We start from the raw sequence: 25,757 nt of genomic DNA, 5'->3' as shown, positions 1-25,757 counted from the left end.
CCGTTGCCGGACACGAAAAAAGACAAAAAGGAAAAAAAAAAAAAAAAGGATGGCGAAATAGACGGTCTCCAATGTCACTCTCCCTGACAAATCAGTCTATTTACAACTACTAAAAAGCAATGACAGCCAAGCTGGGGCCACTAGAGCTCGGGGGAAGAGGAGGAAAGACCTAAGGAGTACATGAAGGTGGGAGAAGCCACGATGAGAGAAAGAAAAAACTGCTTCAATTGTTTTGAATCCCAGCCATTTCCAGGCTGGAGCTGCTGAGCACGCTGAGCAGGAGCCAGGAAAGCATCAGCTGTGCCCTTCAGATGAAGTTGCTTGGAGGCGGCAGGGGAGAAGAAGGCCTTGGTGGTCCCCAGGCCAGCAATACCACTAACAGTGTTCCCATGACCCACATAGGACTGAGGAGCCACAACAAATGAAAAAAAGGAGCCAATCAGAGGACAATGAGTCATTGCAAGGGACCAGAGCACAACCAGTCCCACAGGAAGTGTTTGGAGCACTGGCAGTGGGGGAGACAGGCCCACCGGGAGAATGCTGGGGCACAAAAAGGACAGCAGATCTGCCTTCCAATCAGTGTAGTCTCCTTCTCCCAGAGGAGACTGGTCTGGAATATAGAATTGCATGGGGTACAGTTTGATGAAAAGACTCAGGCCCAGACCAGTGTTCCTACACAACCCAGGTGCATTGGATTTCACTAAGCCCTGAAGTACCTAAATAGTCAACCATTAAACCCTGAGCTGCACAAAAAGCCTTCCCTAGGGAATCAGCAGCAAAGAAATTTAGCTCAACCACAGAGCTCAAGTACTGGTCCCCACAGGAAGTTCCCCCACTTTAGAAGTAAGCAAAGGACAACAAATTAGTTCCAGCACAGAATTTAAGTGGTGGGAACAGCAAGTAATCCAACGCAGAACTGAAAGAAAAAACAGAGTACCCACTGGGGCCTGCCTGGCGTCCTGAGGTATGGAGCCAGGGACTGGACCTTCCTCCCACAACCAGGTACACCACCAGTGCCATAAGGCCCACCTGGGGTCCTGAGGCATGGACTCGGGAGCTACCAGCAACTAGGTAAGGAGGATGCCAAAAACATCACCTCCATGTGGGTAGCCCATCACAATCACCACAATAACCATGGCTGTCACAAAAGCGGCTAGATGCCATAACCACCATGCAGATGGTTCGCCAGCCACTGGAGTGCACTGACACAAGGAGTGTCACCAGCAGAGATAAAGAAAAGAAGAGGATGTCTCTCTCCACAAAGCTCATTCCAGAGTGACAGAAGAAGCATCTGCCCTATGATAATATTGGGAGACCTGATCACACCTCTCAGCATTGGGCAGATCATCTAGGCAACAAATCAACAGAGTAACCATTACTCTTTCAGAAGGAGAGAAGAAATCTAGGGTAATTAGAGGGGGGAGAGGGTAGGAGAGGGAGATAGGGAGAGATTGGAAAAGGGGAATAAAGAATAAGAATGATTTGTAATAAAATATATGCAAGTAATATTGATTTGATCAACACATGTCAATGTTGAACTCCAAAAATATGTATAATCAATTATGAGTCAATAAACATTTTTAAAAATAAAGGAAAAATAAATAAATTTAATTTAATTTTTTAAAAAAAACCTTTATAACAAATCCCTGGTAGTTATGTAGACATGTCTCATTGACCAGACTGTGCTGCATGGCCACTTCCAACTACAAAGCAGGCTAAGTGTGTAGGTTTTTCCCACTTTTGCACATTATCGGACTAAACAAAATCAGGGTCCTATTAGTAAGGAAGATGTTGATGACAGATAATGGGTGGCAACTAATAGCATAAGACGCAGTGAGTAATAAAAAATGGTTTGTTTGTTTTTATTAAAATATTATAATATTATTATAACTAACAAGTTCATCATTAAGATCTAGTCAAGATTAGCTTTCCAGTGTTAAGTTTGATGGTATTGCTATTCTTATTTGAACAGCTGTAGGTTTTGACAAAATCAAAACAACTATGATCAAAGATCAAACTGGATCAAAGCAACTATGAAATTATTACAGCTCCGTCGATTCATGTCTTCATTCATATTTTTTCTTACTTACTATGTGGAGGTCATTGTATTAGCTATTAGACAAAAGGAAGAGACCAACATGGGGAGAGAAGGAATAATCTTGATACGAAAACCAAAAGGACAGTTCAAGAAAGGGAATTTATAGACCCATCTCTCTCATGAGCATAATTGCAAATATCCTAAACAAGATACTGGCAAGATTATACTAAGTGAAAGAAGGTTTACACAAAAGATTACTTACTTGTAATTACTTAAAAGATTAATTACTTGTAATTCATTTGTAGGAAATTTCTGAGCACTCAAATCTAATCTATGGTGAAATAAAGTCAGAACAGTGGTTGTCTCTGCTGGGATGGGGCAGGAATTGACAGGATTGGGACACAAGTGAATTTTAGGAATTATGGTAATATCTTGATAGGAGTTTGGGTTTCACAGGTGTATGTATTTGGATTTGAGATCATTCAAGAATGCTAAAGCAAGCACCTCAAATATGTTGGAGGAGAGTGAGACTCCACTCAAGCATTAAGTGAACTTTTATTGAATACCTGCTGTGTGCAATATTCTGTGTTAGGTGCTAGGGATTAAATATATATATATATGTAAAATAGAGTTGTTGCCTTGAAGGAGCAGTTCTTAAACTAGAGGTTCTCATCAGATTCCTTGGGGAGTAAAAAAAATAAATAAAAAGCATAAAACTAGAATGAGTATAAATACAGCATAAAAACAGTTACTAAAAACAGTTTAAAAATTGAAGCTGGATTGTAAACTACTAAAGAGAGAGAAACAAGTGGATGAAATGGATCTATAGTATATGTGAGAGATTTAGAAGAATGTTCTTCTTATTTCAGGGAATTTTATAGTTAGATATGATTACAACATGACTATTTCTTAAACTGCTCAACAGCTACATTCATAAGATTGTGGGGAAATCAGATCTTATATATAAAATCAGAAAATATATATAAAATTATATATTATATAATATCAGAAATATATATAAAATTATATATTATATAATCAGAAATATATATATATATTTTATATTACATGTATATAAATCAGAAATATATATAAAATTATATATTATATAATAATATATAAGACTGGTTTGGGTTTTTTGAGCTTTTTCTGGAAGTATAATTCCCCACAGTAAGTATGAGAAATGTACTCAGTCCTCGCATTCTGCAAATCCATGTCCCCTTTGTTCTCAGGAGGACCAGTTATATATTTAAAGTTATTAGGATAATTTATTCATTCATTCTGTTATAGGACACAGGTCTGGCTGTACCTTTCAAAAACAAATGACTCAAAACTAAAATGTTGGTGAAAATGGAAGTCAGCTTTTATTCAGGAATACTGATGACCTGAGGAGAGATGTTAGGCTAACCCACCTCTCCGGTAAACCTGAAGGCGAATGGCCAGACTAAAGCCATCTCAAAGACTCAGATTTACTGAAGAATTTTTAAAGAAGGGGCTGAGGGAATGGAACGTGGGAAACGAAAAGCGGGAGGGAGGGGTATGTGCAAGGGGCAGGTGCAAAGTCTCGCCAAGACTCCGTCTGGTTTCTGCTTCCAACCTTGCTGTTATCTCCCAGTCTGGATAGTACGTGAAAGTCTGCAGCTTCAGACTGGCTGGAAAACAACTTCACATCTATGTAAATAATGTCATCTTGCCTCATTACCAAAGTTCAAAGTATCAAATAACCATGGGTAAAGAGCAAACTCAGAAAAATGCATGCCAAGAAAAAAAAAATGTCCTTTTAAAATCTTTTAGAGCCCATGCAGGAGATCCCAACATGGCTTCAGCCTGCTCATTACAACAATTCCACAGATATTTATGGTGTGCCCATAGTATAGACACTGTTTTAGGCACCTGATATACATCAGTGAACAAAATAAACATTCTTGATTTTGTTAAGTTTATATTCTACCCAGAAGAGCCAGACAATAACAACTAGCTTAATAGATTAGGAAATACATAGTATGTGTGAAGAGTATAAGAACAGTGGTAAAAATTTTTTAAAAAATTGTTTAAAAGGCAGAGTAAGGGGAATCAAGAGCACCTGAAGGGGGAGTACAGAGAATCTGCAATTTTTAGAAGAGTAGTCAGGCCTCATTGGGAAGATGGTATTTGAACAGACTTGAAGGAAGTGAGAGAGTTGGCTCCGTGAATCTGAGGAAGGAGCAGTCCAGGAGTGAGAGCAGCAAGTACCAAGGCTGTGATTCGGGGGCACGCGTGGTGTGTTCAAGAGTGACTAGGGAGGCCAGAGTGGTGGAGCTAGAGCAGCGAGCAAGAGGATGGGGGGGTAGGGATGTGAGTGAAAGGGGAAACCATTTTTAGGATTTCTAGCAAAGGAAAGACAAGTTCTGAGGGTGTGCTGAGAACAGACTGAGATGAACAAAATCAGAAGCAGGGAGACAGTGGGAGGCTATTCCAATGATCCAGTGATGGACGCAAACCTGTTCCCAATGCCTGCTAGAGACACTCAGAGAGCAAGGAGGCAGAGGCATGATCACTGAAGGATATGCTGAAAGAACAAGCACAAATCCAGAACAAGCACATATAATGGATTTGTTCACCTGCTGAGTTAAAGTACGAGAGAGAGAATTGCTCCTAGGTATAAGACCCAATACGGGTCATACATCTGAGCCTGACAATGCCAAGACCTGAGCACCAGCAAGGCAGCATTGAGGAGCCTGGCCAGGGATGCTGAGCCTAAGCAAGAAGAATCTGAAAGGGGAGGGGAAACAGTGCTGCTGAGGGCAAGCGTCACTCATTCAAGAAATATTTATGAGCATCTGGTGTGTACTAGGAACTCTACTAGGCAGATAGAAAGATGCAAGGCATAGTCCCTGCCCTTAAGGAGCTTGCAACTTAGCTGAAAAACCAAAAAGAAAACAAATGATTGCAAAACAGTGAGGTAACTGCAATATTAGGATTGTGAACTAGGTACAATTATGGCACATAGGGCTCATTGGTCAAACTTGCCCAAGAGATCAAGGAAGGCTTCGTATGGGAAAAGTTTGATGTTGAAGGATGTGTTTATTAGTCAAAGGGGGCTGGCTTTCCAAGAAGTGGAGTATATGTATAGATATAGACAAATGTGTGGATGTAGATATAGATATATGAAAAGTATGGTCATCTGAAAGAGCACGTTCTCTTTCTGGAAGTGCAGGTAGTTCAATATAGTTTAGTTTTATGTGTGCAAAGAAGAGTGGCAGGGAGTGAGCCTTGAGAGATAAGCAGAGGCCGAAACTCAGAGGGCCATTTTATTGGGGCAAAAGAGTTTGGATCTTATTCATGCAATGACCTCATGATTTTCTACTCAATATCAATTTTGTCCTACTTCCACTGCGTAGCATCCAAGTGGTATGGAAGATCAAGTCCCCTCCCCCCTGCTCTGGAAGTGGGTCCTGATCATCTAGGCTATTTAAATTATCCCATGTGCCCCTTTCCAGTGATTGACTCAGGATCTCAGACCTACATCAATCCATGGATGGTGTTCCTTTAATCAGAGAAACAGGTTCAGGAGTTGTACACATGATGAAACATGAGTTAATAAAGTTTGAGAAGTTTTCTGGAAACTTCCAGGTAAAGTTTTCTCACTCCTAAGAACGAACGTAACAGGCAGTTTTTCTCTCTCATTGGACATCATAGTGTAAACGTGAGTGTCTAAACCACTGCAGATACCTTGCAACCAGCCTGGAGAATGAAACTGACAGTGCAAAAGGCAGACTTGAGAGAATTGCAGGGAAATGGCATTGGAGCCACTAGATGAAGTCAACACTGAAGTTTGCCTTCCCTCTGAACATCCCATTACTTGAGTCAAGAAGTTTCTCTATTGAATTTCCCTACTGAATCAATTTGAGATAAGTTTTCTGTTGTGTGCAACATAAACCAACCTGATTCATATATCCCAGTAGGGAAATAAAGATCATTTTTAATTTCTGAAGTATCGGTCTGTTGAGTTGGAAGGGGGTAAAACTGGAGACAGAGTTTAGCCAAGAGACAATCAAATCATGCAGAAATGATGACCAGAGCATACATTTAAGCTATATTATAGGGATGAGTGGGAAGGAATAAATATAAAACTATTTAGGTACTGAAAAAGACATGTTTTAATCATTAGATATAGAGATGAGTGAGAAAGGATTTTGAATAATCTCTAACTTTCTATTTTGAGAGACTAGTTGGATAGTGGTAACATTCAGAGAAAGAATAAGGTCAGGGCAAAATAATATTAATGGTTTGTTTTTTAATCTGAATAAGGGGGGTAGCCCTGCCTTCGTTCTATGGTTGTTGGCGGGTATTCGGTGAGATAACACACACAGCACCTGGAACATAGGAGATGCTCAGTAAATAATAATCATGGTATTCCATTACCTGGAATCTTCCTCTCATCTCCTCCATCTCTTCCTGTAAAAAAGTCTTGCCATCTTTCAAGATCAATCTCAAATGCCACCTCCCTTGCAAAGTATTTTCTGTTGTCCCAAACTAGATGTAGTATAATGTACCTGTGACTTCCTTCCTGATCCCAGCCCTACCGCCATCCCATTCATGAGACAGCTCAATCAACTGTGCCTTTTTTATCTGGATTCTTGCTGCATTCAGGAAAGCAGCATTTCACATGTGTGACACACATGCCAGCTTCTTGGGATGCTCTTGGTTCCTTCTGCTTGTCAGGTTACCTTGTCATTAAAGATTCACATAGGGCCGGCCCGGTGGCGCACTGGAGCATGGCGGCGCTTCCGCTGAGGGTTCGGATCCCACATACAGACCGGCCGCTCACGGGCTGAGCGAGGTGCGGGCGCAACACCGAGGGTTGCGATCCCGTTGCCGGTCCCGGTCCGGTACAGGCGCGACACTGAGGGTTGCGATCCGTTGCCGGTCACGAAAAAAGACAAAAAGGAAAAAAAAAAAAGATTGACATAAAGTTGGCTTAAACTCCTTGTTCTCCTGATCTTCCCGGGAGTTCTTACAAGCCAATATTGTGTCACAGTTGAGAACATCAGACTCTAGAAACAGATCATCTGCCAGATCCAAGTCCTTGTTCTATCACTTACTAATTGTGTGACTAGGGGAAAATTGTTTAATCTCTTGGTGCCTCAGTGTCCTCATTTCTAAAATAGGGATGGTGGTAACAATAGCCCCTATCTTGTAGCATTGTTGTCTGAATTCAATGAGATAATATGTGAAAACCATTTACAATGGTTCCTTATGTACAGTAAGTGCCATGAAAGCATTAGCTATTTCTTATATGTGTCCTTTTGAGCATTGACTCCAAATACCTGCTTGTGGTGATATTCTGGCCTCCACTGCAGAGGGCTGAGTTAATCTGTTACCTCCATTTATGACATATTGTCTTTATTGGTCCACCAAAAGCCCCTCTTTCCTTCTATTTATTTATGTTTCTCACTTCCATTCTCCTCTCTCCTCACATAGACACCTTATGTGTTTAACATGCATCTGTTTATTTGTATGTATTCTTGTAAAATTTGTGTGGCTACTTTGCATGGTATTATAGATATGATGTGCCTTGGGGTGTGTGTGTGTGTACATGTGTGAGCATGTGTGTGTTTATCTGGCTTGAGTTTCACTGAGCTCCTTGGATCTGTGAGTTCACACTTTTCATCAAATTTGCAATTTTTTTGGCCACTATTTCTTCAAATATTGTTGTCTATCTCCCCTCTCTTCTCACCTTAAGGGACTCCAAACACATATGCTAGACTGCTTGATATTACTCTCTAGGTCACTGACACTCCATTTCTTTACAGCTTTATTGGGGTATAACTTACGTGTAGTAGACTATGCATATTAAAAGTGTACAATTATTAGGTTTTTACATATGTATACACCTGTGAAAAAATTACTATAATCAAAATACTAATTTTTCCATCACCCTTAAGTTTCCCCATGCCCCTTTGTAATCCTTTCCTCCCTCCCACCCTCATTTCCAGACAACCACTGATCTGCTTTCTTATCACCACCATACATAGTTTGCATCTTCGAAAATTTGATATAAATTGATCATTAAATTAGTACTCATTATTGTCTAGATTTTTTCACTCAGAATAATTGTTTTGAGGTACGTCTATGTTTTTGCATGTATCCGTAGTTCATTCCTTTTAGGTTGTGAGTAGTATTCCATTACACGGACATGCCACAGTTTATCCATTCACCTGTCATGGACATTTATGTTGTTTCCAGTTTGGGGCCATATACAAGTCTATGCACAGACATACACTTTCAATTATCTTGTGTAAATACCTACAAATGGAATGGCTAGATCATGTGGCAGATGTATGTATTATTCTAAAAAACATCCATACCTTTTTTTCAAAGTAGTTGTACCATTCCATCTTCCCACCAGCAGTGTATGAGAGTTTCAGCTCCTCCACACCCTCACCAAAAGGTGGGTATGCTCAGTATTTTTAATTTTAGCCCTCCTAATATATATGTTGTGGTATCTTATGTGGTTTTCTTCTGTATTCTCCTAATGACTGATGAGATCGGGCAACATTTCATGTGCTTATTTGTCATCACTACATCTTCTTTGAAGTCTCTGTTCAAATATCGTGTCTATTTTTAAGTGGTTGTCTTCTTTTAGTTTTGAACATTCTTTATATATTCTAAATACATGTCCTTTGTCAGATTTATAATTTGCAAATATTTTTGCTCAGTCTTTGGTTTATCTTTTGATTATCTTTCAAAAACAAGAAGCTCAAATTTTTCTCTTATGGATTCTGTATTGGTTATCATAGCTACAAAATTCTTGCGTAACCCAGGATCACAAAGGTTTTCTCCTGTTTTATAGTTTTAGGCTTTACATTTAAGTCTATGATCTATTTTGTGTTAATTTTATAATATTGTATAGGATATAGATCAAAGTTTTCTCTTTTTTTTTCCTTTGGGCATATTTATATCCAATTGATTCAGCACTATTTGTTGAAAAGGTTATTCAATTTAATTAATAAAAATTTAATGGTGAGCAATTTGATTGATAGTATACTTGCCTACAAGTCATATTCTCAAATTTGCAACAATCTATATATAGGAAAACATTCTCAGGCCATAGTGGAAACAAAATTCGGAACTCTATATTTTCTAAATTAGTTTTGTAACAAAAATCAGAGTCAACAAATGTTATTTAACAATTTCATAAAGAACTTAGAAAAACCAGGAAGAGTGTTGACATCGTACTTTGAGGAAGACAAAGCACTAAGCTGATTATTACATCTTGTTATACAAGGGTGAAGGTGGAGACAATTATAAGATATGCCCCCTTGGAGGCAATAAGAATGTAAACATTAAGCAAAATGAGGCTTAAAATCCTTTCTTGACACATTTGTACTTAGTAGTATTTTCTTATGATGGAAATGTGTTTTGGCAAATTTTGGTTATAAGAAGTTCCCTTGAGGTATCTTTATTTGAAGGTGTTATGTATCCTTTATTTATTATTATTGAAACATAATTGATTATACATATTTGTGGGGTAGAGTTGAATATCAATACCTGTGTACAGTATGTGGTGATCAAATCAGGATAATTAGTATATTCATCATTACACACTGTGATCATTCTTTGTAAACCTTTACCAATTTCTCACTAACCTTCAATTCCCCTCTCCCTTTCCCACCTATGGTAACCTCAGTTCTGTTCTCTGCTTTTGAAAGTTCAATGTATTATTGTGATTGTTGCTTGCTTGCTTGCTTCCTTCCTTCCTTCCTTTCTTCCTACCTTCCTTCCTTCCTCCCTCCCTTCCTCCCTTCCTCCCTCCCTCCCTCTCTTCCTTTCTTCCATTCTCACTTATGAGTGAGGACATGCAGTATTTCTCTTTCTGTGCCTGGCTTATTTCACTTAACATAATATTCTCCACTTCACCCATGTTGCTACCAGACAGAATTTCATTCTTTTTTATGGCAGAATAGCATTCCATTGTATATATATATATATATATATATATATATATACACACACATTTTCCTTATCCAGTTATCTGTCAACGGACATTTAGGTTGGTTCCAACCCTTAGCTATTGTAAAAAGAGCTGTGATAAATAGAGGAGTACAGGTATCCCTTTGGCATGATGATTTCCATTCTTTTGTGTGTATATCCAGCAGTGGGATAGCTGGATTATATGGAAGTTCTATCTGCAGTTGTTTGAAGAATTTCCACACTGTTTTCCACAATGGCTAAACTAATTTGCAGTCCCACCAACAGTGGAGAGTTCCCCTTTCCCTGCCATCCTCACCAGCATTTGTTATTCTCTGTCTTTTTGATGATGGCCAGCCTAACCAGGATGAGATAATATCTCAATGTAGTTCTGATGTGCATTTATTTCCCTGATGCTTAGTGATGTTGAGCATTTTTTGATGTGCCTGCTGACCATTTGTATATCTTCCTTTGAGATATGCCTATTCGGCTCCTTTGCCCATTTTTTAAATTGTGTTATTTGTTTGTTTATTTTTAATATTTTTTTTTACTGTTAAAGTTTTACTCAAACAATTGTTAAGGTGTTTGAGTTCCTTTTATATTCTGGATATTAATCCCTTGTCACATAGTTTGCAAATATTTTCTCCCATTCTATAGGTTGTCTTTTTGTTCTGTTAATTGTTTTGCTGTACAGAAGTTTTTTAGTTTGATATAATCCCATTTGTTTATTTTTTCTTTGGTTGTCTATGCTTTGGGGGTCTTATTCATAAAGTCTTTGCCATTCCTGCTTCCTGAAGTGTTTCCCCTATGTTTTCTTTGAGGAGTTTTATAGTTTCAGGTCTCATATTTAAGTCTTTAATCCATTTTCAGTTTATTTTGGTATATGGTGAGAGGTACAGGTCTAGTTTCATTCTTCTACATATAGATATCCACTTTTCCCACCACCATTTATTGAAGAGGCAGTCTTTTCCCCAATGTATGTTCATGGTACCTTTGTCAAAGATCAGTTGGCTATAAGTTTGTGGGTTGATTTATGGGTTCCCTTTTCTGTTCCATTGGTCCAAGCATCTGTTTTTATGCTAGTACCATACTGTTTTGGTTACTATAGTTTTGTAGTATAATTTGAAAGGAGGTAGTATAAAAACTCTAGCTTTATTTATTTATTTTTGCTCAGGATTGCTTTAGCTATTTGAGGTCTTTCGTTGTTCCATATGAATGTCAGGTTTCTCTTCTCTATTTCTGTGAGGAATGTCATTAGTATTTTGATGGATATTGCATTGAATCTGCTTTGGATGAATTAACACAATGTTAATTCTTCCAATCCAAGAGCATGGAATGTCTTTCCATCTTTTTGTGTTCTTTTTAATTTCTTTTAGCAGTAATTTATAGCTCTCATTGTAGAGATCTTTTACCTCCTTAAATTTATTCCTCTCTGTGTGTGTGTGTGTGTGTGTGTGTGTGTGTGTGTGTGTGTTTTGGTGACTATTGTAAATGGGCTTGTTTCTTGATTTCCTTTTCTGCTAGTTCATTGTTAGAATATAAAACTGATATGGATTTTTGCATGTTGCTTTTGTATCCTGAAACTTTACTGAAATCATTTATCAGCTCTCAGAGTTTTTTGGTAGAGTCTTTAGGTTTTTCTATATATAGGATTGTGTCATCTACAAACAGGGAGTTTGACTTCATCTTTTCCAATCTGGATGCCCTTCATTTCTTTCTCTTGCCTAATTGTTCTGTCTAGTACTTCCAATAATATGTTTAATACAAGTGGTGAAAGTGGGCATCCTTGTCTTATTCATTCAAGATGATAGTGGCAGTGGGTTTGTCATGTACAGCTTTTATTGTATTGAGAAATTTTCCTTCTACACCTAATTTGCTGAGAGTCTTTATCATAAAAAGATGTTGAATTTTGTCAAATGCTTTTTCTGTGTCTATTAAGATAATCATAGGATTTTTTTCCTTTATTTTGTCGATGTGGTGTATTGCATTTATTGAGTTGCATATGTTGATCCATTCTTGCATCCTGGGATGAATCTCACTTGATCATGGTGTATAATTTTTTGATGTATTGCTGTATTATGTTTGCTGATATTTTGTTGAGAATTTTTGCATTGATGTTCAACAAAGATATTGGCCTGTAGTTTTCTTTCTTTCTTTCTTTCTTTCTTTCTTTCTTTCTTTCTTTCTTTCTTTCTTTCTTTCTTTCTTTCTTTCTTTCTTTCTTTCTTTTTCTTTTTCTTTCTTTCTTTCTTTCTTTATTTTTTGTTGTTGTTGTTGTTGTTGTTGTATCTTTGTCTGGTTTTGGTATCAGGGTGATCCTGGCCTCATAGAATGGGTTTGGGAGAACAGCCTCTGTTCCACTTTTTTGGAATAGTTTGAAGAGAATTGGTATTAATTCCTCTTTAAAGGTTTGGTAGAATTTAGCAGTAAAGCCATCTGGGCTTTTCTTTGTTGGTAGACTGCTGATTACTGCTTCAATCTCATTGTGTGTTATCGATCTGTTCAGTTTTTTTATTTCTTCTTGATTCGGTCTGGGTGGTTTGTGTGTGTCCAGAAATTAAACTGTTTCCTCCAGATTTTCAAATTTGTTGGCATATAGTTGTTTATAATAGTCTCTCATAATTCTTCATATTTCTGTGGTATCAGAAATACAATGTCTCCTCTTTCATTTCTGATTTTTGTTATTTGGATCTTCTCTTTTCTTTTTTCAGTTAGCCTAGCTAACAGTTTGTCTGTTCTGTTTATCTTCTCAGAAAACCAACTTTTTGTTTCATTGATCTTTTGTATCATTTTGAGGTCTCTATTTCACATAGTTCTACTCTGATCTTAATCATTTCTCCCCATCTACTAATTTTGGGATTGGATTTTTCTTGTTTTTCTAGTTCTTTGAGGTATAGCATCAGGTTGTTTATTTGAAATCTTTCTACATTAGTATTGCTTTTACAGTATCGCACAGATTTTGGTATGATGTGTCTTTATCTTGATTAGTTTTAAGAAATTTTTTGATTTCCTATTTATTTTCTTCATAGATCCATAGATCATTCAGTAGAATGTTATTTAATTTCCATGTGTTTATATAGTTTCCAGAGTTTCACTTTTTTTTTTATTTCTAGTTTTAATCTACAGTGGTCTGAAAAGATACTTGAAATTATTTCAATATTTTAAAATTTGTTGAGACTTGATTTGTGATCTAACATGTCCATGATCTATCCTGAAGAATGTTCCATGTGCTGCAGATAAGAAAGTATATTCTGTAACTCTTTAATGTAATGCTCTATAAATATCTACCAGATCCAATTGGTCTAATGTGTAAATTAAATCCAGTGTTTTTCTGTTGATTTGTTGCCTAGATGATCTATCCAATATAGAGAGAGGGGTGTTGAGGTTGCCTACCATTACTGTATTGGAGTTTATTTCTCTCTTTAGGTCTAATGGTGTTTGCTTTATATATCTGGGTGCTCCGGTGTTGGGTGCACATATATTTATGATTGTTGTGTCTTCTTGCTGGATAGGTCCCTTTTTAAGTATATGATGGCCTTCTTTGTCTCTTTTTGTGTTTTTTCATTTAAAGTCTATTTTATCCAGTATAAGAACAGATACTCCTGCTCATTTTCTGTTTCTATTTGCATGGTATATCTTTTTCCATCCTTCCACTATTATTCTGTGTGTATCTTCACAGGTGAGGTGAGTATCTTGTAGACAGCATATAGTTAGGTCTAGCTTTTTAATCCAATCAGCAAGTCTGTGTCTTTTGAGTGGGGAATTTAATCTATTTACAGTTAGGGTTGTTATTGAAAGGTATTGTCTTACTCCTGGCATTTTATTGATTTTTGTTTGAGATTCTTCCCTTCTATACCTAATTTGTTGTGCTTTTATCATGAAAGAATGTTGAATTCTGTCAAATACTTTTTCTGTGTTTATTCAAATCACATGATTTTTGTTCTTTATTCTTTTAATGTGATGCATTATATTTATTGATTTACAGGCATTGAACCAATCTTGCATCCCTGGGATGAATCCCACTTGATCATGGTGAATGATCTTTTGAATGTGCTGTTGAACTCAGTTTGCTAGGAGGTGGTATAAGTATGAGAGTCACTGCCCTTAGGCCTGTTATCTTATATTTGCAAAATGGCTATCAGAGCTTCAGCATTCAAAGGAAGTAAACAGGGGTGTAATCAGGACAGCCAGAGAATACTCTTTCAAAAACTCCACTCTTATCATAGAAAAATAGCCTTTTCCAGAAACACACTTTTCTTTGCATTTAATTGGCCAGAATTGGATTATATGCCAGCCCATAAAACTATCAGCAGGAAAGCAATAGGATTTCATACTTGGTTTATAAGAATTATGACTTAACTCCTGGGACTAGTACATTGGTCACCTAATAAAATCAAGTGAAGAGGAGACTTCTAGCTGTGGGTAGGCAACTAATAACATATGCCATAAGGACAAAAACTTTTTATAAACTATATGGTTTCCCTCATAATAACAAGGCATGCTTGCTGAGAAAGTAAAACTGATACTCTTGTTTATGAGTACAACCATGTGGTGACAACATACACATGGTTTATAAATCCTACCATCTACCAATTTTTAATTTTTCAGTTTTTTAGAAAACATTTTTGAAAGGTGGGTTGCATTATTTTAAATTTTGTTTATAAAGAAATGTTTTAATATTTTATATCACTTTTTTCTTAATTCAAATTCTCATTGTATGTGACCACACTATACTTGATGCATAATTAAATATATATTTTTCCTTTTTTGAGGATGCTTTCCTTCTTTTACCTTGATTTTTTTTTTTGCTTATTCCTGTATTTGCTTGTTTGATTTGCATACAAATATGTACATTAGATCCTGCCTTTTCCTGTTTATTTGATGATGTCAAGCACTGTATGTAAGAATAGTATTATGATTTGTTTCCTAAGAGTTCTTTTAGACCAAAACTTTCTAAAATGAAACTTGTTCTACCACAAGTACTCTAGAATCTATGTCCTTTTGGAAATATTTGTAAAGAACACTGTCAAAGGTAGGTATTCCTGAGAATTTATTTCTTCTTGCCTATTCTGAATGAAAAAAAAGTAGGAAAACAAGCTTTCTATAATTTCAAAAGGGTTTCTGCAGGAGAAGTCTTTTAAGTTTTGTTTTGTTTTGTTTTTGTAAAAGTTGGATAATAGATGCCAGAGAATGTCGATTTGTTCTGAATAATGAAGGTCAAAGAATCTGAAGAGATTGTGATGACTGTGAACAGGTAGAAAATCCTGGAGGGGTAGGAGAAGGCAAAGAAGCTATGTGACTCGGGGGAAAGGGAGAGTAAAGGAGAGTTCCTTGTGATAGGATGGCTCAAAAGGCCTCTGAGGAACAGGGATGTCTAAATGGATTGCCAGCTTATCTGCTATAGAATGTTCAATACAAACTCCTCCTTTTCTGTTTTCTCTAGCAAATCTTCAGTAAATTTTACATCACTTACTGGTGCTTCCTTGCAATTAGACTTTATTTTGAGTGGGAGAGAGCATTCAAAGTTGTGTTGAGATTTTGCTTCTTCATCCACATGGGGCACTTGGAGAGAAAACACAGAAGCACAGGGGCCCAGAGGCAGAGTGGACCATGAGAAAGTTAGTCTCTAGGAATTTGAAGAAATTCTGGGGATGTTTTCCCAGAGGCAGAGTGGACCATGAGAAAGTTAGTCCCTAGGAATTTGAAGAAATTCTGGGGATGTTTTCCCAAGTCATGGAATTGGGGGATTGAGGAAATTCTATATAAATTTCAAGTGCTGTGGAGGACTTCAGTGCAACCTGGATTTACTTCTGGTTTAGCCAGTGAAGTACCTGAATTGTCTCTGAGGCCCCAGAGGAAAAAAAGGTTTTATATCTGGGAGAGGCCATATTCTACTTGGGAGAGAATGCCCTATTCCTCTGCCATTAATGTGCATACAAGTGTTTTAATTCATCAGGGGATATATGGAACATCTTGAATTCAGATGATAAAGCTAGTGAAGAAGAGAAGTAGTGCATTGGTGAGATATTAGTGTTAAGGAGCTGCCTGAGGCACTCAGGAAGAGGATCCAGGAAAGGAGAAGAGAAAGAGGGATTTCTGAAGGCAGACTTCACTAAGCAACTACTATGTGTATGGAACCATAGGCACTGGTTGCAACATGGAACATATGTGTAGGAACTGGGAGATAGAAACACATTTGAACGTGAAGCATTCACATTCTAGAGAAGAAGACAGACAAGAAAGAAACAGTAAGAAAAGTACTATAGTTGTATAAAAGAGGTATAGGAGTGGCATGAAATAGAAGTGACCACTTTTGATGGGAAAATTGGGGAAGGCTTCATAGAGGAGAAAATGTTCAATGTTTTATATTGTATGAATGTGTAGATTGTGCAGTATACTGAATGGAAACCCCTAGAATTGTGCAGGGCATATTCTGCATAGCCAAATGCAATGTCCATGGGAATGGCTGGGTATCAATAAATGGTATTTCCTGAATCTCTTGTTTGTTGACAGCACTACACTTCCATTTGCCCAGCCTTGCAGTAACTTTGCCCAGAGTGATCTCAGCCTAGAATCTTCTCCCCTCCATACTTCTCAACACTTACTTTGGGAAGGTCCTACCCATTTATAAATTTTTAGATAAGAGATCATCTCCTTCTGTATACCCACATTCATAGCAGCATTAGTCACAACAGCCAAAAGATGGAAGCAACCCAAGTGTTCATCAACAAATGAATGGATAAGTAAAATGTGGTATGTATTTACAAAGGAATATAATTCATCCTTAAAAAGGAAGGGAATTCTGACACATGCTACATAATATGGATGAAACTTGAGGACATTATGCTAAGTAAAATAAGCCAGCAACAAAACAAATACTGTATGATTCCATTTATATTACATACCAGTTCCTACACATACGTTCCATGTTGTTTCTATACCTTGGCTATTATGAATAATGCTGAAATAAACATGGTAGTGCAGTTATCTCTTCAACATACTGATTTCAATTCCTTTGACTATATCTCCCGAAGTGGGATTGCTGAATCATATGGTAATTCTATTTTTAGTTTTCTGAAGAAACTTCATACTGCTTTCCAAAATGGCTGTATGAATTTACATTCCCACCAACAAAAGACACCATTTATTTTTAAAAGCAGTATCATTTTATTAATGGTGTTATAGGAGAAAAACACACTATCTTTTTTAGCTGTACACATTGATATTATGACTTATCTTGATTTCAGAAACTTTAAAGTATGGAGAAAAAATATTCTTAGAATAGATAACATGGTATTCATAAGTTATTTTATTTCTTCTTGCCGAGACTTCCTCATTCTCATAACATGTATACGGGCTCACACATGACAAGATATGAAATTTTATCCCCGTGGCCTTTGACAATCCATAGTACTACACCTTTAAAAGAGTACAGGTCAAGAAACCTAATTTAATTGAGCCACAGGAAAGTAATGGCCTCACCTGGTCATAGCCTGACTCTTCTGGGGCACTGGTGGCCTCTTATAACCTTGAGTTAGACCTAAGGAGTTGCTAAGCACCTGGGTCTGGATGTGCCAAGTTCCTAGAATTCCCAGAAGCACAAGGAGAAAAATCCCCTTCCCCAGGAAAATCCATTTCACTGGGCAATAGGTGCTTTCAGCTTCCTTGGAACCTGAAACAGAAAAAGAAGAATGAGAGAGGACAGAGCACGTACATGTAAGTGGAAGGGGGTTGTGGCAGGACCAAGGGCTGCCATGTGCTCTTCTCAGCTCCTTCTAAAGCCCCTCAAAGTGTTTCCTAAGGGTGCTGGAGAGACCAGAAGAGGCCAGTTACCAGCACAAAGCTGCGCAGCAAGGATGAGAGTGGCGTTGACACTGCTAACAGGATTCAGAGCTGTGAAGGTGTAGGTCTGATCCAGATCATAAAGGCTCCAGGAGTCACGGAGGACAGATCCTTCCTCGGACACAACAGCCCCTGGTCCCATAGGTGTCCACTTATACACGATAGTCTCTCCTCCTTCCTCCACAGAACACCTCAAGGTGGCACTGCAGGTCCTGTTTTCAGAGATGATGGAATCCACTCTTACTTGAGGCTTTGGCAGCCGCACTGCTTGAAACAATAGTTTTAAAAGATACAAATAGCAATCAAGAGCCTCTTTAGGACATCCAAAGAGGAGAGAACTCAAGCAATCAGGTGAATGGAAAGGGGAGAGAGCACAGCAAGACATCTAGACCCCTTCAGAGAAAAGATCTCTGATTCCTCCATTTCCAGCCCCTGAGGGGCTGAATAAAGAAAAGGGCAAATTGTGTGATGTTTTTCAACCAGACACAGCCATCAGCCAAGGACAAAAAAGAATAAGAAAACAAAAAGCAAAATTCTACCTAGGAAAGGTTCTGTACTGGTCAAAGAGTGAAACTGGAGGATCACTTTTACCAAGACTCTTCCAGCCCCCCAGGCTTACCAGCAGGGGCCTAGTTCTTTATGCCCTTACTCACTGAAGATCCTCAGAATGTAAGTGAAGAGGAATGTAAAGGTCTCTGTGGTTATCTGGGCACCATAGGATCCTGTGTCTGCCATTGTCAGGTTGCTGAGCTGCAAGGAGTAGGACCTGGTGAAGTTCATTCGTTCTCTCCTCTTTTCATCAGTCACATGGATTAGTGGACTTCCTGCTCCACGTGCCTTTATGAAGGCGATAGACTTTCCATTGTAAAGCCAAATAATGGCCTCAACCGTCTCTTCTGCAGGAAACTTCAAGTGAAGAGTTACTGACTCCCCCAGCACCCCGTTCACTATCAATGGGGTTGAGCTGCTTTGTGAAACTGCATTCCCTGTAAACACAAAAGGAAAAGCTGAACTTGGCCTCCACCCCTCCCCCACCCCCACAAGTCTCCTGGTCAGTCATAGCTCTTCCTTGTTAGGGCCCAGAAGAATAAACAGTTATTAGTAGTGGTGCTGTGGCTGGAGCTTGAAGTGGGCAATGCTTAAGTTTTCCTTCCCACTGACATCTCCAGGGATCACCCTGGGGATCCTTCCTGCTGGGATCACTTCCCCATCCCAGGGTTTGTGTTCCCCTGAGGGATACAAGCTCTGGAAAACCAGAATAGAGACCACTGGTGAAGTCAGAGCCCAGCCCTGCCCTGCCTGGCTCCTCTTTTTTCTTTAGCTTTAGATTTCAACTCTCATGACTTTGTATTTTCTGAAATGCTTCCCTCCTCCAGAACTGGGATTTCAATATCATTGCAGTTCTATGTCTCAATAGTAAGTGGTGTAAGGATCCCAGATGACAGACAGGACACCTGCTTCTTAGTCCTGATCCTGCCTCTTTCTAGATGTACAACTTTGGGCAAGTCTGTCGATTCCTCTAAGCCCCTCCTCTTCCTTCATAAAACAAGTTAGATAGAATGCAAAGCCTTTCAGTTTCTTTCCAACTCTCACATTCACAATGCTGTTTATTCTATGTACCTCAGACTTTTCTGTTTTCCTCTTCCCCTCCCTCTTCTTCACTCTCCACTCAGTCTTTTTCTCTCAGGTCCTAGAGTCCCTCAACCTTTTCTTTCTGCCTCGTCCCCCAGTCTCTCTAACATGGGATCCTCCGTTCTGGGAAAGTCCTTGGTGTGCAGCGCCCACGTGGACCTCCACGTCTGGGAAGGTCAAGCTACAGGGGAGAAGCCCCTGATTCACTCACCTTCCTGGGACTGGAGAAGCAGGAGGAGGAAGAGAAGCTGAGCAGGAGGCCCCATGCTGGCAAGACTGAGCTGGTTTCCCTTAAGGGTCACAAAGATTTAAGAGGAAGGTGGAAGAGAGCAGCAGGTCCTATTCTGTAGCACAAACCTCTGTTAGTTCCCCATTCCGATCACAGTTTGCTAACCACTTCCTTTGTTATTTTAATTGACCCTGACTCCCACTTAAGCTTCTGTCCTTAAAGTCACAGATAGCTCAGAAATACAGATCCCACTTTAAAGGAACCTAAGAGGCATAAGCAAATGGTTTTCATACAACTGGTGACCCTTTTCTGTAAATTTTCCTCTTACCTTACAACACAAAATACACCTTGCATGGTTTACAAAGCTAAATGAGAATAAAACCAGCAAATGCTGATACCTCCAAATAACTGATAGGAATTAAGTGGAAGGTTGGTCTGCCCCAGCATTGCACTTTCTAAACAAGTGCAGTGCAAGTCCTCAGCAACAAAATCCCCAGCACTATTGGCATCTATGGCCTCACATAATCTGGCTTTGACCCCACACTGTCTAGTATCTACATGAGTCTTTGTGGAGGATACCAACATTAAGAAAGCAAATGTAGTTTTAGCAATGCCAAAGCCCTTTAGTTTAAGGAATCGCCTGCCTTTTTAGAATTGCACATAGTAATGCTTAGCTTGGGAAAAACAGAAAACTTTCCCAGGACTAAAGTCTCTGTTGTAGATAAAAAAAAAAAAAAATTGTGACACAGCAAAAATGCCTGCTATAAAGGCAGTTGTCCTTGGTGCAGCTAAACCTAATGATGGGAAAGTATGTGAGCTAAAAGCTTCAAGGCTGCTGGTTGAGGGATGTTCCTCATCTCACCTTCAGCTGTTTCTTTGAGTTTCTTGGGGACTGAGTGTTGCCATGACAATTATCTCATTGTTCCTTTTGTAACCACCTATGCTCCTTTTCTGTAACTTTCTTGCCTGGGGAATAAAAACTGAGAGAAAACCTCATTTGGGGTTATTTCTAGGAATCCTGATCTCTTGAAGGAATTGGTCCAGGGATTAACCCCTTCTGGGCCTCTCACTGCTCTGGAGAAATGGACTTTGAGTAATCCTTTGCATCTCCATCCCCCTGGGAGAGGTCACAACTCTCTTTCCTATTTGACTAGGAGATTCATTTTTGACCCAATGCTTCTTCGGACATGACAGTAGACGTTGTTACATAAGGCAGCATTCATAAAATATCAGTGGTAAGTAACAAAACCCAATGCAAACTAACTTGTGATTGGGGGGGGTGGCAGGTATTAAAAGACTAAAAAGCACAATGGCAAGAGTGTAGCAGGACTCAGACAGCACAGGATCTAGGAAATGAGAACCAAGGGGAAAGAAAATAGGACTCTGTCTCCTGACTCTGTTCTCTGTGTTTCTGATTTCTTCTTTTCTTTCTGGATCAGCTCTCTCTCTATCCACCTCCGTACTGGTAGAATGTACCAGTACACGGCTATTACAGCTGGCCATACCCAGAAACTCATCACCATCCTTTATTTCTCTCTCTTCTTTACTTTTTCCTTTTCTTCCACTTCCAAATTCCTGGAGAAGGGTTTCTGGTTAGGGCTGTAGGATCATGTTTTGCAAATTTGCCTGCTTTATTCCTACTTTCCCAAATTTGAGAAATTAATGATATTCTTGTGAAGTGAGCTAACAATACAAGAGGATCAGCTTAACATAGGACTGCTTTTAGAAATTCTCAACCAAACACTAAAATTGGGATAATGTTACGTGAACTAAGATACCTACCTCTCAGAGTCAATAATTGTCACTATTTTTGCCACTTTCATTTCACCTATATATTTTTTCTTCTTGTTCGAGTATTTAAAGCAAATCCTAGGTATCACGCCATCATTTCTACATATTTCAATATGCGTTTTTTAAATACATATATATACAAACACATTCATTTTCTTATATACTTTCAATGTCATTTTCACAGCTAAAAAAGTGAAAAATAATTCATTGGTATTATAAAATACCCAGTCCATATTTAAAGTTCCCCCAATGGAAGAAAACATTTTGTACTTGGTTTTGTTTTAATCACGATCCAAACAAGATCCTTACACTGCATTTTGTTATCGAGCTTCACAAATATCCTCTAATCTAGAGAAGTCAGTCCTCCTTCACTTCCTCCTTTTCTTTTTCTTCTTTTTTTTTTTTTTTTTGAGAGAAGTTTCTCTCTTTTTCACTTCCTCTTTCACTTTTAAGTATCATTATAAAGTCATGAATTTTTTTATATTCAATGTGTTTCAATCAACTGCAAACATTATTATTTTGGTGCTTAATATTTTCTCATCTTTGATCAATGTGAGACCTTTTATGTTGGTCCCCATGTTCTTTTGACATTCCTTGGTTAGTCTTCTAAAATTTCTTTGAATTATTGAACAAGAAGGTGTCCCAGGCTCATCTTGTTTATTACCTGCTTCAGACATGAAATCAGTCATTCCTCCAAAGATGCTTGATTCTTTTAACGGGAAATGGTACTTAGAGACCACAATTTTGTTACTAAGCATACACATTGGCATTGGGTTGCATTGCTTCCAGACCTTTCTAGTGAATAGAAATAGGAAATACTTACTTCTTTAAAGAAAAAAAATAGAACAAAAGTTTGCATGCATTTTCCCAATTTTCATTTAAATTCTTTGACTTTACATGTATCTCTTTTTCTTACAAGAGAAAATCTTGTTTCCTAACAGCACAAATGTAAGAACTAGTTTTATTCTGGAAAAAGACAAATACATAGTTATAAAATAATAATACCAGAAATTTTTATGGCAACAATAAACACTTAATGAGTATAAGATTTCTTTGCAAATCTATTTATCCTTAGAATATTCTTTTTTTTTTTTTTTTAAGATGACCGGTAAGGGGATCTTAACCCTTGACTTGGTGTTGTCAGCACCACGCTCAGCCAGTGAGCGAACCGGCCATCCCTATGTGGGATCCGAACCCAGGGCCTTGGTGTTATCAGCACCGCACTCTCCTGAGTGAGCCACGGGCCGGCCCTATCCTTAGAATATTCTTTATTTAGAATGTACATTTAAAATATTAGGACTGGTTTTCCTGCCATCAAATCAGTTTAAGATAAAAGAGGGCTCTCCACGAATCTGCCTTATTACCACAGCCCTCTGACCAAGCGAGACTGTGAGACCTTGCTGCTCAAGAAGGGGGAGGATGGTAACTTTCTGTTAAGAGACAGCGAGTCGATGCCAGGAGTCCTGTGCCTCTGTGTCTCATGAGTAGCCTCATTGTCCACACATCTAGAATCTTAGGCCAAGTGTAGCCAATGGCAGCCACATATTAAAGGAATTAATATTCCTTAGTATTCCACTCTGACTTTGCAGCCTCAATGAGTGAGAAACAGCTAGACAGTGCCAGGAGACGATGGAAGGAATGCATCAGTCCGTGATCTTCCATCTGCTGTCCTCTCCCTGGTGGAAATGCCACATGAGCAGCAGAAGGGGGTGGGATGGAGGTGAAGGGAAGGGCTGCAGGAAGCATGGGGGTGGTGGTGAATTGAATTATGTCCCCCCAAAACTCACTGAAGCGTGAATTGTGTCCCTCAAGTTTTATGTATTAGAAACTTAGCTCCCACTGTGACTGTTAAGAGGGTGGGAAATCCTATTATGGTAATTGAAAGGTGGAGCCTTGAAAAGGTGGTTGGATCGTAGGACATTGCCATAGTGAATGGATTAAAAAAAGGTGGTCAAGGGTGTGGTTCTGAGGGCTTTAAAAGAAGAGAGAGGAGAGTTAGTCTCTCTGCTCTCTCTGCTTCCACCATCTTGCAACATGAGACCCCTGAGTCACCGTTGCCACCACCAGATGGACTTTGGACTTCCCAGCCTCAGAAACTATAAGCAATAAATGTTGTTTTTCTTTATAAATCACCCAGTTTCAGGTACTTTGTTATAAGCAACAGCAATGGACTAATACTGGGGGTGAGAGGGGTGGAGAGAAGGTAGAAATTCCGGAAATGTTCTCTCATTCAGAATTTATTTGGTATGGAAAAGGCTAGGGGCATTTTCAAATTTTAATTTGAAAGACCAAGTTTTTATATGCATTTCACCACCTATGCCTGCAATACTTAAAATACTAATAATTATTTCACATTTTATTTAGATTTATAAAACATATGTCATTTGTTCTTGTCTTAATAAAGAATTCTGTAGGCTAGTGTGAAGTTTCGTTTCAAATTTAAATATGCAGTTGGTGTTGGGTTCCTAAACCTATGATTGAACAATCTACCAAAATATATGATATTAGAGGTGCTTTTCCTTTTTTTGGAACTAGTGTTTAAATTTTTTCAGAGGGCTAGTAATTTTCACATATTAGAATAGTGTCAAAGGCGTATTAGGATAGTATCTTCTATCTCAGGTGCACCAATATACACAACTACATTCAGCTGAATACAAAAGCACTTTTAATTTTATGTAGCATACTATATTTATTAATGTGATCAACTGATCTTAAAACCTCATTCATCTCTATAGAAATCATTTTTGAGGGTATTCCACATGCCAAGCATTAGTATAAACTTGGAAGAAGTTACCAGCAATGATGTAAAATATTATTTCCTTTAGGAGAATACAGTTCATGGAAAGAGCAAACATATAAATATAACTATATAACTACTATACTTTTTTTTGAAGTTGTTACAACAAGCAAACGGAAAGGACATTCTTGGGGGGGAGGGGAGAGAGGGAGGAGGGCGGAAGGTGTCGGTGAAGGGCCATAATAATCATATACATTGTATATTGACAAAATAAAAATTTAAAAAAAAAGCAAATATAAATATTAACAATTTTTATAAATAAGTAAGCAGGCCCTGAATTCCTCAAATTATTTGCTCTTGTTAAAACTCCTCTGATAACAGGCCAGAATATCAGAACTATCTTGCTGAACTGATTACAGTGTAGAAAGCAAAGCTGAACAAATATAGTTTTGGCCCCCAATAAAATATGGACCACTAAAATTTTCACCTTCTAAATCTTATAGGAATTAAAACCAGAGTATATCAATCATAAAAAGAAGATATATATTTCTCTTTGGGGACACAGAGATGAGGCAGGTAGCCTCAAGGTATTCTGGCTTTAGCGGAGGCAAGTGAGGTTTAAGCAAATAGTTATTATGATATTCTCTTATTAGAGACTTAGATTTTCCAACTCTTGGACCTGCTGTCACCTGGACCTTCACATACATACGAGGCCAGGCCACCAATGACCACCTTCACCAAACAGAGGTGTATGTATATGATATGTGTATACCAAACTTGTATTACTATATGTGGTCTCAACCTGGTTCTATATTGAAGCAACTTTATCACTTGAGACTTCCTTTCTGTTTGTTCTGTGACCCAGTTTCTGTTTGCTGTTAGTACATCTTTCCACCTCTGGGTCCCTTATTACAAAGTAAACAAATTCCCATACATCTTTTACCTAATTGCAGAATGCTCCCTGTATTAATGGTCCATAACTAGAATCAAGCCTGCTATCACACCATTCTTATCTGCTTCTGGTGCATCCTGTAACGCACTGAATAATCCAAGATCCTCAGCAATCCTTATGAATATCTATTATCTGGTTTGTCTCTTCAGCCTCATTCCTACCCTTCCTTGCCTTGCACCTAACAACTCAACCACCTTAACAGTCTTACATCTTTCCCTATGCTGTAGTCTCTCACCTGCATTCCTGGCTGTTACTGTGCTCTGTGAATGCTCTTTCTCTAACCTCTTATTTCTCCTATCCTTACATATGGTAATTCTTAATCATTCTCTAAGAATCAGCAGAGTTAAGTATTCCCATAATATTCTGCATATATTTTTATCATTATACTTCGCACATAGTATTATAATGATATGTGTATATGATTTCTTTTTTCACTGAGCAGTGAATTCCTTGAAAGCAAAGATTGTTTTTTATTTATATGAATTTTCAAATCTGGAAAGATGATTGGATCAATGAATATTGGCTGCATAAATGCCTGGTCTTATGAATGGATGGATGAATGGTTGGATGGATGAATGAATAA

General features: G+C 38.3%; 1 protein-coding gene across 1 annotated transcript in view; it reads right to left on the bottom strand.

Annotated features, from left to right (window-relative positions):
• Positions 1-19,744, bottom strand: part of LOC103607286 (SLAM family member 6-like) — a 25,095-nt gene extending 5,351 nt beyond the window's left edge. The window contains exons 1-4 of the mRNA XM_008591808.1: positions 19,677-19,744; positions 18,487-18,819; positions 17,825-18,097; positions 17,474-17,663 (exon numbers count right to left, since the gene is read on the bottom strand). Coding sequence (XP_008590030.1) covers positions 17,474-17,663; positions 17,825-18,097; positions 18,487-18,819; positions 19,677-19,731 — 851 coding nt within the window. The 5' untranslated portion in view covers positions 19,732-19,744. The remainder of the gene's footprint in view (positions 1-17,473; positions 17,664-17,824; positions 18,098-18,486; positions 18,820-19,676) is intronic.
• Positions 19,745-25,757: the final 6,013 nt, after the last annotated feature.

Source organism: Galeopterus variegatus, unplaced genomic scaffold, assembly GCF_000696425.1.
Source record: "Galeopterus variegatus unplaced genomic scaffold, G_variegatus-3.0.2 Scaffold7302, whole genome shotgun sequence".
NCBI classification, from domain to species: Eukaryota; Metazoa; Chordata; class Mammalia; order Dermoptera; family Cynocephalidae; genus Galeopterus; species Galeopterus variegatus.
This window is presented reverse-complemented; position numbering and strand designations above follow the sequence as displayed.